Source organism: Monodelphis domestica, chromosome 1 (assembly GCF_027887165.1).
Source record: "Monodelphis domestica isolate mMonDom1 chromosome 1, mMonDom1.pri, whole genome shotgun sequence".
Classification (NCBI taxonomy): Eukaryota; Metazoa; Chordata; class Mammalia; order Didelphimorphia; family Didelphidae; genus Monodelphis; species Monodelphis domestica.
Window position 1 is genome coordinate 43,166,710 of NC_077227.1, and position 15,753 is coordinate 43,182,462.

General features: G+C 37.2%; 1 protein-coding gene and 1 pseudogene across 1 annotated transcript in view; both read left to right on the forward strand.

Annotated features, from left to right (window-relative positions):
* Positions 1–12,245, forward strand: part of SCART1 (scavenger receptor family member expressed on T cells 1) — a 31,194-nt gene extending 18,949 nt beyond the window's left edge. The window contains exons 8-12 of the mRNA XM_056815177.1: positions 3,127–3,459; positions 4,280–4,348; positions 4,437–4,865; positions 5,493–5,621; positions 11,920–12,245. Coding sequence (XP_056671155.1) covers positions 3,127–3,459; positions 4,280–4,348; positions 4,437–4,865; positions 5,493–5,621; positions 11,920–12,245 — 1,286 coding nt within the window. The remainder of the gene's footprint in view (positions 1–3,126; positions 3,460–4,279; positions 4,349–4,436; positions 4,866–5,492; positions 5,622–11,919) is intronic.
* A 717-nt stretch (positions 12,246–12,962) lies between these two features.
* LOC130457058 (heat shock cognate 71 kDa protein-like) lies at positions 12,963–13,983 on the forward strand (annotated as a pseudogene).
* The last annotated feature ends 1,770 nt before the right edge of the window (positions 13,984–15,753 follow it).

Sequence of the window (15,753 nt, forward strand, 5' to 3'; positions counted from 1 at the left end):
GAATGTGAAAAAAATTAATATGTGTAATTTTGTCAAGAATCAGTCAACTCTTTTGAGAATTATAATGTCAAGTGTAAAATCCTGAGTGGGCAAGTTGAAACATGCTGTGGGGGGACCTGCCTTCCACACCGTCAGGGGTCTTTTGGCTGGGTGTGGCGGCGTCAGCAGATTAGAAATGGATGGGAAGACGGTTTAACATTTCAACCTGCAATCAGGCATCACCAGAAAAATGCTCTGCCTTTGCTGGCTTGATTTTTATTTTTATACCCTCAATGACTACACATACACATACATGCTTTGATTCCATGAATTCTAACAATAAACGTGAAGCTTTTACAGAAGATAAATGGTTTTCTCTTCACAGGCAGCATGGCTAGGGGTCAGTTCCCCATTAACTCGTGAGGCTCAGACATGCGGTTAAGCCAAGAGTGATTATTCATTACTTTAATCAAATACACAATAAATACAATTTCTAAGGAGACAATCAACACACAACATTGCTGTCAAGTCTACGTTAATCAATATAATCCAGTTTTAAGTATTTTTTCATATCAGGATTTCATTTTCTAATGTTTTACTAAGGTATCCAAGATGTATTACATAGGCTTTAGTTAGCAAAACAAATCAGTGAGGTGAAATGTACTGCCTCTTCTTGAAAGGCAATGAATAAACTAGCTTGTCCCTGGCCTGTATGTACATGGGGGCAGGGGACCCCAGGCACAGCTTTGCCCGGGGTTTTGTACCTGAGAAAGGAGTCCCATTTTAGTGCGTACATAGGAATCCTTAGGTTTAATTTTGTAAGTGGGATCTTTTGGTAATATTCTGGGAGGATGAAGTGGGACATCTGTATTAACTCTGCCAGCATTTTGCTCTCATCGATTTTTCCTGGAGCTAGGGAGAGAATAATAATCATAGCAATTCTCATAATAAGGGATGTTAGTGGGAGAAGTCATACAGAGGGGGCCTGAGTGGATGTTTCCATCCTTCCTGGGAGCCACTTTGCAAACCCCAGTTTCCACCTGTGACCATATCAAACAGTCTGGTCTTGATGACTCCCAGCAGAAACACATACTGCATTTATTTCTTGGATAGGTTCTTGTGGATGAGAGAGAGTGGTGGGGATGATGGGAGGGGAAGGATTTATCTTTAAAATTTTAGGTCAGAAATTTTTAGAATCATATGTTTAGAGCCAGAAAAGATTGTAGAGGTCACTGAGTCCAAACCCACTTTTTTGCAGACGAGGAAATGGAAACTTAGAGAAGTTGTGACCTATTTGAGGCTGTCCTTCATAGTGAAGAGGACCAAAATAACATCACACAGTCATATATTTTTTTTAAGCCCTTACCTTCCACCTTAGAATCATTACTATGTATTAGTTCCAAAACAGAAGAGTGATAAGGGCTAGGTAATGAGGGTTAAGGGACTTACCCGGGGTCACACAGCTAGGAAGTGTTTGAGGTCATATTTGAACCCAGGACCTCCCATCTCTAGGCTTGGCTCTCAACCCACTGAACTACCCAGCTGTCCACCCCCCACAATTATATCTTTTGACTTATATGTAAATTGTATTTAAGTGAGGCAGAGTTGCACAGTTGTTGGCCTCACTGTTTCTTCCAGAATCATTAAAGTACAGTGGCAAGACAAAAGCCAAGTTGACTAACAAGGTGGAAAACGAAGTGGATGACCTTGGCTTCTTTGCTGTTCTAGAAACAACATGGCAACTGTTTCAGCTGCCTTCATGGCCATGGGAACAAATTGTTCTCATCTATCCTTTCCACCAGGGGAAGTCTTCACATGCTTTTGGTGATCAGAGAGGATTAGCACCTTTGGTATGAGGGCTTATTAAGTCCTTTTCAGAGATGCTCATCCTCCTTTGGTGGTCATCTTCCTTCTACCCAGTTCTCACTGGTGGCTTTAGAAGCTATAACATTTGTAACTGCCACATCTTGGCATCTGAAGTTACAAAGATAGTATTAGGGCTAGGATTTCAACTCATATCTTGTGGCTCTGAATCCCCATTTCCCCCCATCCTCTCTTCCATTTTTTAAAATCACAAGGAAGCAGGGTAATTGGAGCAATTTCAAGGAAGTAGGTATTAGAGAGTTCCCTAGAGCACCCCAGAAGTATCTAATTTATTTTCTGGATTAATTTTCATCAAGCTGCAAAAATTATAAGGAATCCTAGAGACATATTTAGATAATATGACAAATATCATTTGGTACTTGATCTTTTCAAAGGATGTTAGAGTTGGAAGCCCCCTTGGAGATTACCAAGTCCGATTCCTTTATTTTACAGATTAGGAAACTATGGCTTATAGTGTGGAAGTGATTCCCCCAAGATATCACAGGAAGAAAATGTCAAAGCACAAGTGACTCTAAACCTTTGCCTTTTAAAGAATTTTTTATTTGGGGAATTTTGGTTTTCTGATTTGGAAAGACCACTGTTCTTCCCACTCTACTATAAAATAATCAAATTAACTTGAAACCAATGAATGCTGAGACTGAGAAATAGCAAAACATCAAAGTAGTGGGAATGCCTGGATTTGTTTCTGGAGCTTGGTGGGATGAGGCAGTGGGGTAGGCTGAAGAGACTGTTGGATATAAAGTCAATTTGAATCCTGCCTCAGATGTTCCCTGTGGGAAAGCCATGAAACCTTTCTAGGTCTTGAGTGCCTCATCTGTAAAAGGAGAAGGTTGAACTTGAGCTATAATCCTTTCAACTTAAATCTAATCATCCATTCCATTTTGACAATCAGAAAATATCAGCACTGCTGTTCTATATTTCTCTGTTATATGTTAAATTCTGCACTGGAGACTGAAATTGGGGACTAGGTATTTTTCTCTTAGCAAGTTTCTAAATATGCCCCTTCATCTGAGCTTGGTCTTTAGTAAAAGAAGCATTGTGGTTTAGCAAACACTTAGTTGGGATTCAGGACATGTGGGTTCTCATTCCAATACTACCATTAATGAGTTGCAAGAGCATGAACCTGAGTCCTTACCTTTATTTAAAAAAAATGAGGGGGATGGATCACACGATTGATAGGGCTCTTACGCTTTATAATAATATGTATTTATGAATTGATAATGATAGATATCAGTCCAAGACTGACTTGTATTTGTCTCCTAGATTTTACAGCCATGAGGCTAGTCAGTGATGCCCACAACTGTGCAGGATGGCTGGAAGTTTTCTACAATGGAACATGGGGAACTGTGTGTAGTAATTCCTTGAAGGAACTCTCCCTGTCAATTATATGCAGGCAATTGGAGTGTGGAAAGCGGGGTTGGTTAGAGAATAGACAAATACCCCATAGAGGCTCAGAAGTTAGCTGGCTGGACAAAATTGAATGCCGTAGCCTGCGTGCTCACTCTGTGTGGCAGTGCCCATCAACTTCCTGGCATCCACATTCATGTTCCCGAGGAGATGAGGCCTGGATCACCTGTGAAGGTCTGATTTCTTATCCCTCTGAATTCTAATCTTAGAGGCTTACGTTGCCAATCAATCTTCTCTTCTGTTGTATACCTATAAAGCTATTGAAATTGACTTGTCACAGAATAGTAGAATCATATGCTTTCAGACTCCCGAGATCTGATGCTCCAATCCATTCCTTGATAAGAATCTCTTTTCTCAAATTTCTGACAAATGGTTATCCAGCCCATTCTTAAAGTTCTCTCGTGATGGAAAATTAGAAAACTGACTTAAAAAAGTAGTAAATTTATGATCTGCTATGCAGTCATTGTTGGATAATCCTAACTGTTAGAAAGTTTTCTTTACACTATTGAGGCATAACCTGCTTCTCAGGAGCTTTTACCCAAGGGCTTAGTTTGTCTTTCTGAGGTTAAACATAAAAGTATGTCTCTGCCACAAAGTAACCTTTTAATGTTGGAAATGACCTATCATTTCTTCCCCGTCCCTTTGATTGTTGTATGAAATGTTTTCACTGAATTTTCTCAAGAAATGCCCCAGTTTATTAATACCCTTCCTAAAATGTGGAGCCCAGAATGCAATACTTCAGATATGGTCTGATCTTGTCACATTCCAGGGAGGATGTTTGCCTTCCATTCTGTCAAATACTATGTGTCTGCATGATTCTGGTTCTCAAAATGCAGCCCAAGATTGCATTCCCTTTTTTGTTTTGCTCTGTGATCATATACGGTCATCCACTTTTGAGATTGTAGTAAGAAATCCTATTCTTGGCTATTCACAATAGTAGGAATGATTCATTCTATCAATACTGCAATATCATTTCTTCTGATATTTCCTAATACTTTATCCCTCTTAGGAGGGACAAAGAAGACCCCAGAGGGTCCAGGTGAGAAGCTCAACTGCTCAGGCTACCAGGACTGCCCAGGTACTTTTTGGTCACTTTTTATCCTGTGTAACTAAAGTGCAGCTAGGTCTGTCTTTTGGTTTGCCTTGCTCACTGGCTGCATTTTCAGGGACGAACAGGCTGCGTGTCAGGGATGGAGAGGACAGCTGCTCTGGGCGAGTGGAGATTTGGCATGGTGGCTCCTGGGGAACAGTGTGTGACGATTCCTGGGACCTGGAAGATGCTGAAGTTGTGTGCAGGCAGCTGGGTTGTGGCTCAGCTGTATCAGCTTTGGGAGAGGCTGCCTTTGGACCAGGGACAGGGACTATTTGGCTGGATGAGGTGCGATGTAAGGGCACTGAAGTGTCTCTATGGGACTGTCCTGCAGAGCCCTGGGGACACAGTGACTGTGGCCACAAGGAAGATGCAGCCGTGAATTGCTCTAGTGAGTGGCAAGTCCCTGAGCAGAGTGTGTTCTGGGTATATGGAGACTATCCCAATGTGGCTGTGGGCATCACTAATCATGTATATGATTATAAATTCCAAGACAAAAGTACAAGTAAAGGATAGCTTGACTTGTATCAATAATGGCAGTGTTTGGATGATGCAGGAGGCTATAGCAGCTTTCTATATGGTTCCCTACTTTCTTTTTTACCTTTGATTCATTTTTTTTTCTCTCTCTGCAGGTAAGAGAGAGAAGGCAGTGCTACCACCTGGAAGAGGTGGGCCTCCTTTCCTTTATAGTTCCAAGTTTCCCATTTGTGTTGCTTTTAAAGCAAGTGTTGGAGCATGAGCCAGAATCTGATCCAGAATCATCTGGATTCCATTTCCTGCCCCAGCACTTACTCATCTGTCCTTGTCTCTACAATGAAGATAAGAATGCTTTCATATCTTCTCAGGGTTATTGCTCTTGGTGATGGTGGAGGTAATATGTGTGTGTGTGAGAGAGAGATTTTGAAAATATACATGATTTTAAAATGTGAGTGCAATACAAATTTGAGCTAGAATTGCTAGGAGAACTCTTCTGAAACCTTGATTCAGAAGGAAAAGAATATCCTGGGAGCATCTGAAGGATGGAAAGCCTGTAACGTTGACTTTCTTACAGAGTGGGAAAACAGTTGATTATGTAAAGGCTTTGAAGAGGAAGAACACACTTCATGAATTTTCTTGAATCTCTCTCATTAAGGTTTCCTGTCACCAGCCCAAGAAGTGGATAATTTACTAAGGATCATCTGTTTTGTCCTTGGAACACTTCTCTGCTTTGTTTTAATATTCCTGGGGGTTCAGATGTGGAACAGGAAAGTTACCTGCCAGGGTAAGTGCTTAGGGGACATAGGTGGTATTAGATAGTATCAATTAGTAAGTAAAAGGCTTTTAATGAACAAACATCTGGGATATTTGAGTTATTGTTTTCCACTGTGTCATGGGAGAATAGCCTTCTGCTGGTCCAGGACTATTGCTCAGAGTCTTTGATAAAGGGTGTGAAGTATTAAAAAATGACATCTGTAGCCTTTGACTATTTCTTAGAAGTCTATGAGGGTATGGTTTCTTTTTATTGCACTAGGTCAGGCATTTGGGACATACACTTACCCCCTTTGTTCCCCAATTAAGCCATCTTTGCCTTGACAACAATTACTTTTATGTGAGGCCAAAGGGATTGCTTGTTATTTCGGTATTTGTGGATATCAATGGGCGTCCTGCCAAGAGCCACGGCCATGGTATGTTTTGACTTCACTCTTTCTTGACTCTTCTTGGATGAGTAAGTGGCCATTTAGACTTAGTTCCTCCTTGTGTCCTTTGGACTAATTGAGCATGGAGTTCTCTTGCCTTGATAATTTATTTAATGCCCTCTTCACTGGGGTGCCTCCAGTCCTATGTTCAATTTAATTCTATAAACGTGTATATGCCTAATACTTGCCAAGAATTGCCCTGGGTACTGGGGTGCTTGGGGGAGTGAAGACCAGTGGTTCTCAACCTTTCTAATGCCGTGACCCCGCAATACAGTTCCTCATGTTGCGGTGACCCCAAACCAAAAAATTATTTTGGTGGCTACTTCAAAACTGTAATTTTGCTACAGTTATGATTCAGAATGTAAATACCTGATATGCATTCTGTATTCTCATTGCTACAAATTGAGAGGTTGAGAACTGCTGATTTAAGTGAAGACAGTGTCTGCTCTCAAGAAGCTTACATTCGACTGGGGAAAAACTATATTTACTTCTTAGATCAGCAGAATTCTATGAGAGTAGGACACATCAAATAGTCAGCATGACTTAGTCAACAAGCATTTATTATTATTCTTAATAGCTAGTATTTTATACTCGCAAAGCACTTTAAAATTTGTTTCAACTGATAATAATAATAATAGTTAATATATCTATTATATATCTCCATCTGTATCTGTATCTATATCTATAACTTGCTATATTCCAGGCACTAGAGTAAGCATTGTCATTTTACAATTATTACTTTATGATATAATTGACAGTTAAATGACTTTATAATATGTTATGTACATGCACTTTACAATTATTATCTCATTTGATCCTCATGACAATCCTGGTTATTAGGGGCTATTATTATCCTTTTTTTATAGACGAAGGAGCTGAGACAGAAAGAGGGTAAGTAATTTGCCCAAGGTCACAAAGTTAGTATCTGAGGCCAGATTTGAACTCATGTCTCCTTTACTTCAGTAAGAAATGTGGGACATAAAAATAAAGTAGAGCAAAATTATCTCTATTTGCTATGAAAAATATGGCTTAGATTATATTAACTAATAATTCAATTCAATAACAATAAATTTAATAATTTCAATAATAACAAAATAGTAGTTTTAGTAATAACCATTCAACAATTCAGTAACAAAATTCAATATTCAATAATAACAGATTAGTAGTTTTATTTAGTAGAGTACCAAGATATAAAAATAAATTCACAAAATGAGATACTTTTCTCAATATTAGTAACAAAATAAATGTTAAATAGCAGGACAAAAGAAATTCTGTTAAAAATGGCTGTGAAATATTTGAGGTTTAACCAATCAAGAAATTTAGGATTTACTTAACTACAGCTCCAAATCCTTCTTCATAGAAATAAAGGAAGAGTTAAAATTATTGGAAAATATATAGGTATCATTACTGGGAAATTTAAATGCCATAATATATTTAATATTGTATATTATATATTAGATATTATATATAGACACATATTTATAGATTTATATGAAGATGTAAATATAACTACAGTGTTCTACCAAATTATTGAATGTTGAAAGGTTAAATCATAGAACTAAAAAAAATGACGTGATATTAATTGGAAGGAAAAAAGCCAAAAATTTTAAGGGAAATCAATTAATCATTAATTGATGTTCTGTGAGCATCAGTTTCCATATGTATAAAATGAAGGATTTTGATTAGATAATAAAAACTCCTTCCAGCTCAATAATCCATGATTCTTTGATAATTGGTCAGTTATTTCAAATATAAGAAAAAATATAGTGGATTCCCATATGATAGTAACTGGACCGTCATCCAATGGTTGGAAAATCTTCGGTAACAAGGTTCATGACTATGAACTAAGGAGCTACTTAATTGGTATCTTATTGGTATTATCTCATCTTATTGGTATCTAATCATAAAGATTATTTTATAATATTTATATGCATTTGGAAAATACATATAATTATGCATAATAATTATGGATTAAGAAACAATTAATTTATAGTTTGTTAATCTATACTATTTATATATGTTTGAAAAAGAATAGAACATGAGAAAAGTCTATTGAGATCATTTACTTATTAATCACACTGAATCATGATGAATAAATAGGTAGAGTGCTTCTGGATTCCAGGTGCCTTTGAAAGAACTCCCAGGAGTCAGCAGTCACAGGTTGATAGACACTGATTGAACGCATTTTTTTTTAAACCCTTACCTTCCTTCTTGGAATCAATACTGTGTATTGGTTCCAAGGCAGAGGAGAGGTAAGGGCTAGGCAATGGGGGTCAAGTGACTTGCCCAGGGTCACACAGCTGGGAAGTGTCTGAGGTCAGATTTGAACCTAGGACCTCCCGTCTCTAGGCCTGGCTCTCAATCCACTGAGCCACCCAGCTGTCCCCTTGAACACATTTTAAGTAGCATGCTTTTTCAAAGTGGTTCCTCTGCAGAATCTCTTCCTCCTAGTCTTTATTCTGCATGTAGAGCATTCATGTCACTCTCCACAATCTGAGAAGAGGTTATCATGTCTGAAATAATCTGGGAATATTGTGGAATACACTTTTCTTGTGTTCTAAATGGTCTTGGTGAACAGAACTTTGTCAGGTTACCATCTTTCTCACTGGGTGTAGTTCCATGAAAGTGCTGGTAGAGGGAGCTTGAGAGCCACACACAGACAAAAGATGTGTTGGTCAAAGTGGAGATCTGTTCTCTTCAGAGCCTGCCAGGTGAAACCCTCAAGAGGGGTTCCCTGGTTCGTTCTTACTCCCCAAAGAGAGCCGCAGAAGAGCAGATCAGAACAATCCCAGACTGACGGCTCTCAAGGAAGACCCAAGGATTCACGCAGCGGGCTGTGTGGACAATTCCTTGGATCCCAAGATCTTATTCAATTATCCATCTTCTCATGCATCACTTACCATTTGGCAATCAGAGGTTGAGAGCAATGCCTAGACATCATATTACCTGCGTCAGAGGAGAGAGTCTAATGATGGTTGTACTAGGTAATGCCAATTGTTTTCATGGGATCAGTGGCCATTGAGCAGTTACTTTAGCTTTGCTCTCTAAATGATTACTTCTGTTTGTATGAATCTCTGTACTTACTGCCTTTCTGTTTGGGGCAGCTCCCTCTCATAGATTAGGAATGCCTGGTGGCTGGGACAGGCTCCATACAAATGGCCCTATTTACTTCCTAACTGTTGTCTGCCTCATGGAAGCAAGGAATTCAAGTCAGTAGCCCCCTGTTAATACCAAGTTCTGGTTCTCAAATTTCAGTTCCATGAGATCACTCAGTTTTATTAACTAGAGTCTTCTATTATCAGAAATAGCAAATAACCATATTATAAATATAGTGAATAAAATAATAATAATAAATAGAATAATATATATGTAATAAAAATAAATATATTAAAATTGTAAATCACAAATTACAAGTCAAGGAAATTCCATCAATTTTTACCAATAAATTACCAGAATTTTAGTTCTTCCAGTGTCTAAATCTTAAGGAAAGTAGTGATGAAGAGGAATTTTGTTGTGATATATAATTGAGTGTTACAGTCTATATGTAGCATAACCCACTTTAATCTAAAGTTCACTTTCTGCTTTGGCTCATCATAGCAATATATTTGCATCATATCCTATTTGTCTAAGAATCTCAGTAATGGGATTTATCAAAGTAAAATTCCTCAACACAATCTATAAGCAGCTCATGCTTGCCTAAGTTCTCATAGACTGGATACAATTGCTCACCAAAGCAGTATCTAGCATGTTAGCACCACGGATAGAGTCTAGGCCTGGAGTCATGTTACTGTGACTTCAAATCTGGCCTCAGACACTTACTTACTAGCTGTGTGACTCTGGATAAGCCATTTATTGTTTGTGTTAGTTTTCTCAATTGCAAAATGAGTTAATAAAACTATTTACCTAACAGGGTTTCTATGAGGATAAATGAGATAAAATTTATAAACCCCTTAGCACAATGCCTGGCATATAGTAGGTGTTACATAAATGCTTATTCTTTTCCCCCTCATTATTCTCATTTTATTTTTGGACTTTTGTAAGGGAATTGTTGTCTGTAACTACAGAACCACTGTAAATAATCTTTGAAGAATCAAGGGAAATGTAGGATGTGTCAAATTGTTAGGAAATGAACAAATGTCCCTATTTTTGAAAAGGGCAGATTCTAAGCTAGTAAGCATGATACTTTTCAGAATGGAATGCAAAAAGATAGTGTGAGCATGTAGAAAAAATACATGATAACTAAGAGACAGTGAGGGTTTGTTAAGCAAAATTAATGAGAAACTTCTGGAAAAATGTGGCTTGGGTGATATAATTCCACATATTTATAGTTTGTTTGGATTTCATCCTATCCTGGTAAGAATATGTAAAAAATTGTATTGTTCTTAGTTCTGGGTCCCATGTTTTAGAAGGGTGAGATCAAGATGGAAAAAAAAGTCTGGAAACCATGGCAAATAAGGGATGACTTTAAGAACTGGGTTGTTTACTTGGAAAAGAGAAGAATTATGGAAATTGATTTGTCAGAAAATAAAGCTGTTTCTCATGTCATATAAATTATCTTCATTCAAGTTAATCTTATTCTGCTGTTCAGTAAAAGAGTGACTCAACAATGTCTCTTCATGGCCACACTCTACATGAAATTCCCTATAACTTATTGTGGTGGATTATACTCATCTTTAAGTAGGTGAAAAAAGTTTTAGTATATCTGGAAACACAAATAATAGAAGGGACCACAGGTTCATCTGGTACAATCTACCAGTCAAAAAGGGAAGGGTTCAAATATTCAGATATTTGAAGGGCTATCCTTTGGAAATAGGACTAGGTCTATTCCTTTTAGTTTTAGAGAGAAGTCGGACCAATGGGTGAAAATTGAAGGGATGTAGATTTCAGTTTAACACACTGAAAAACATTCTGCTTATAAAAGTGGCCAGTAATAGTATGAATTGACTTATGGAGGAGTGAATTCTCTGTTGTTATAAATTAACAAGTAATAACAATAATATATTGTGCCAGGTACTTTAGAAATATTATTTATTTGCTCCTTCAGACAGCCCTAGGAGGTAGGTACTGTTATTTTTTCCAATTTTATAGTTGAGGAAACTGAGGCAAACACCAGTTCAGTGACTTGTCCAAAATCCCACAACTACTAAGTATCTGATCCTGGACAGGAAATAAATTCTTCTTGGCTCCAAGACCAGTGCTTTATCCACTGTATCACCTAGCTGACTTTTCATCAGGTGGAGGTCAAGTGACCAAGTGAGGTCAGAGATGTTGAAGAAGATATTCCTGTATTTGCCAGAGTTATTAAGCTGAGGTCAATGAACTTATATTCTGCAAACTATATTTCAATATATTTGGTTTCCATTATAATCCTATGCATTTTGTTTTGTGAATTTAAAAACTTTTTTGAGAGATTAGCCCATAGACTTCCCTAGATTACCAACATTTTTCATGACACACAAAAAGCTTAAGCACCCTTCTTTCTTTGGCTGGGAGATTTCACAGGTGAACCTGTGGTTCCTTCTATTAATTATGTTTCTAGATATACTAATACTTTTTTTCACCTACTTGAAGATGGATCTAGTTCTCTTCAGTAGGCTATAGGGAGTTTCATTAGAGCATGGCCATGATCTAGGAAGAGACATTGTTCATTCATTCTTGTACCGAAGAGCCAGGATAAGATTAACCTGAGTGAAGAGAATTTGCATGTCATGAGAAATAGCCTTTTCTCTGACAAATCAATGAACCCAGAACAGGAAAGTCATGGAAACTATCTTGAATTTTTTAAACATATGTTGGAGGGCAAACCATTTTAGATGTTTTAAGGAGATCACCCCCCAAAATACAAGCCTTTTAACACATTTCTCTCATGACTTCTCTTTTCAGTTTCCAGAAAAAGTCAGACTCCTCTCACTGAGGGCATCTATGAAGACCTTACTAATACTGTAGTGGGGGAGAAATATGAAGAGGTGGAAGAGAAAGATATAAGTCTCTCAGGAATAGAGTATGATGATATTGAAGAAAGTGAGAATCATCTGACTGAAAAAGAGGAAGAAGAGGAGGAGGAGGAGGAGGAGGAGCAAGAGCAGGAGGAGGGGGCAAAAGTTATCACTTACTCAGGTCTTTATATTTCAGCCCTTATTTCTATTTTTCCTTTCCTACATGTATACAGAATTTTTGACTCCAGCTTGGATCCATCGACTATGGGGTAACCATGGATACATTCTTATAACAGTTAAAACTTTCCCAGCTAATTATTTTAAGCATTTTCTATCTCTTCAAACCTTTTAGTAAAGGATGAATTTGGAGGTTTAAAAAGTTACAATATAGCTATTCATATTTCTGTCTTCTTCCTGTTTCATGAAATCCATATTTCTAATTTCCAATCAAGCATTTTAGAGTTGATTTCTTGCCTCAAATAAGATTGTCTTTCATTCATTTTATCTTTAAGAGTTGATAGCTTTTGTCCTTATGTTTTCTATCACTGTGCCCTTCCTGTACCAAACAGCTCTAAAAATGACATCCAAATGATCCTGGTTCTAGAGAGTCTATACCACACACATTTCTGTATAATGAGGTATGGGTCTTACTTAGAGTGGCAGCAACTCTGCTTACTCAGTATCAATCAGCAATGACTATAACACCCAGAAACAATGTTGTTTTAAACCCTTACCTTTCATCTTAGAATAAATGCTATGTATTGGTTATAAGACAGAAGAATGGATTAAATGAATTTGATCTCAATTCTAGGATCTCAGGGTTAGAAAGTGTCTGAGAACAAGTTGACCCTAGGACCTCCTGTCTCTAAGCCTGTCCAGCAATAATGTTGAAGGGACCCACAGGTGACATTTAAATTGACACCAAATTTTTCCACATGGATGAGTTGGAGTCATTGCTAATGGTCAAGGAAACAGGACCATCTCAAAACTATGTCTCTTTTACCAAAAAGAATATTTATTGGGGATGCTGCAAAGAATCACATTGCAGTGAACCCAACCAAAATAGTCTTTGATGAGAAATGTTTGATTGGTCAACGATTTGATGATGCACTTTTACAGTCAGACATAAAACATTGACTTTTCATTGTGGTAAATGATACAGGAAGGCCTAGGTTCTAAGTGGAGTAAAAAGAAGAGGCTAAAGGTTTCTATCAAAAAGAAGTATATTCTATGGTTTTCACAGAAATAAAAGAAATTATTGAAACTTTCATTAGGAAGACTGTTATTACAAATGTTGTTATCACAATACTAACCTACTTTAAGGATTCCAAACATCAGCTCATCAAAGATGTTAGAACCATAGCTTCTCTCACTTTGCCCCATATCATCAGTGAGACAACTCCTAATGCTATTGCTTATATATATGTATATATATATATGGAAAATTTTATTTAATTAGCTAATTTAGAATATTTTTCCATGGTTGCAAGATTCATGTTCTTTCCCCTCCCCTCCCATAGCTGACATGCATTTCCACTGGACTTTACACATGTCATTGGTCATATTGCTTATATTTTTTGACAAAAAGGTTGGTGCCAAGAGCAATGTGTAGAAATGTGTGTAATCTTTGACCTTGGCCATGGCACTTTTGATATATCCATTCTTACAATTGAAGATGGCTTCTTTGAAGTCCACAGCTAGAGATACCCACTTGGGTAGGTAGAACTTTGACAAATGCCACCATTTCATTGCTAAGTTCAAGCAAAAGCACAAGGATATCAGTGAAAACAAGAGAGCTGTCCACTAACTGAGTACCACTTGTGTACAAGCAAACCATACGTTGTTTTTTAGTACTCAGGTCAGCACTGAGACTGATTCCCTCTATAAAGGAATATAGTTCTATGCCTCTGTCACCTATGTGTGTTTTGAAGAGCTGAATGTTGACTTCTTTCATGATAAATTGGACCCAGTGGAAAAGGCCCTAAGATATGCCAAGCTAAACAAATTATAAATTCATGACTGACTTTCACTCATCTCCTCAAGATCCAGAAAATCCTATAAGAAGACACCATGCTTTTCTTCAATGACAAAGAGTGTAACAAGAGTATCAGTCCTGATGAGACTGTTGTCCAAGATAGTAGCTGTCTAGGGTTGTCATCTTGTTTGGAATTTAATCTTCAAATGTTTAGAACTTGGTACTTTTAGATGTGACTCATTTCCTTCAGTAATGAAAATAAGGATGGAATTATGATGGTTTTGATCAATTGTAATAGCACTATTTCTGCCAAGCAGACCCAGAAATTTAGCATCTATTCAGACAACTTCAGGTTTATGAAGGTGAGAGAACAATAACAAAGGAAAAAAAAAACCTGATCAGCAAGATGGAACATATAGGAATCTTCCCTAAGATTCTCAGATTGTAGGAATATTTCACATTGATGAAAAGTGCATCCTCAATGTATCTGTAAAGGATAGGAGTACAGGCAAGAAGAATAGGGTCACCATCACAAATGATCAAGGTAATCAGAGGAAAGAAGACATTGAGTGTATGGTCCAAAAAGCTTAGAAAAACAAGGCTGAAGATGAGAAGCAGAGAGATAAGATGCCTTTTAAAAATCACTTGAATCTCATGCTTTCCACATGAAGGCTACAGTAAAGGATGAGGAACTCTGAGGCAAAACTAATGATGAAGACATACAAAGGATCCTTGACAAATGTAAAGAAATGAGCAACTGACTGGACAAGGACCAGAGAACTGAGAAGGAAGAATTTTAGCATCAGTAGACAACTCCATTATTACTAAATTATACCAGAGTTCAAGAATATGCTTGGTTGGTTCCCAAATTGTGAGCCAATCCCATCGAGGTATTTCTTCTGATCTCCTCATTGAAGAGGTAGACTTAATATATCAGAAAAAAACATTCTACATAGCTTTTTGAAAATTGAAAGATTTAAACTTGTAGCCAAGGTAGCAATAGTTGAAAAGTAACATTGAAGTGATTGTGTACATCTGGGCATTCTGAATGTTTGAATATTTGCAGAGGGAGAGAAATGAATGACATCATACTTTCTCAGTAATATAAACAAGTGGAAATAAATTCTTGTTCTGGAGGATAAAATTTAAAGTTGACACCATAAAAAATTAAGATGAAGCAACTTGTAGAGTGGTATCAGATATGGACCAAGAGTCAGAAGACCTGAATTATCTCTTAGTTCTGTGATCAGAGGCAAGCCAATGAATGTCTGTTGACCCTAGTTTCCTCTTATAGAATGAGGAAGTTGTACTGTATGATTACTAAGTTCTTCTTAGATGTTACTAAGTCTAAGTTACTATTATAATATTTACTCTTGACCATGACCCTAGTCAACTCTCTTCTTGTCTAAGGAGGATAAAAATGGGATTATATTTTTTATTTTAAATTTATTTATTTTATTATTATGAATTTATTATTTTATTATATATAAATACATATATAATAAATTAATAAAATTAATTCCTTTAATTACATAATTAAATATTTAAGTGGACAAGGGAAAAGATCTTTTTGTGCCACAGCCTGGTCCAGAGTAGCCTCACATAAAATGATTGTTTGGTGTTCTGCCCCAAAGCTTCAATATAATGTCCCCTTCTTACAGTCCACTCTCTCTTGATAATCTCATCAGTAATGCCTGACACGGGCAATCAAAGGGAGAAGCAGATATTGGCTGACAAAGACTAGAAAAGGATGAAGGTGAAGAGAAATAAGACAGAGTAAAAAGGAGAGAGAGGGTAGGGTATTGG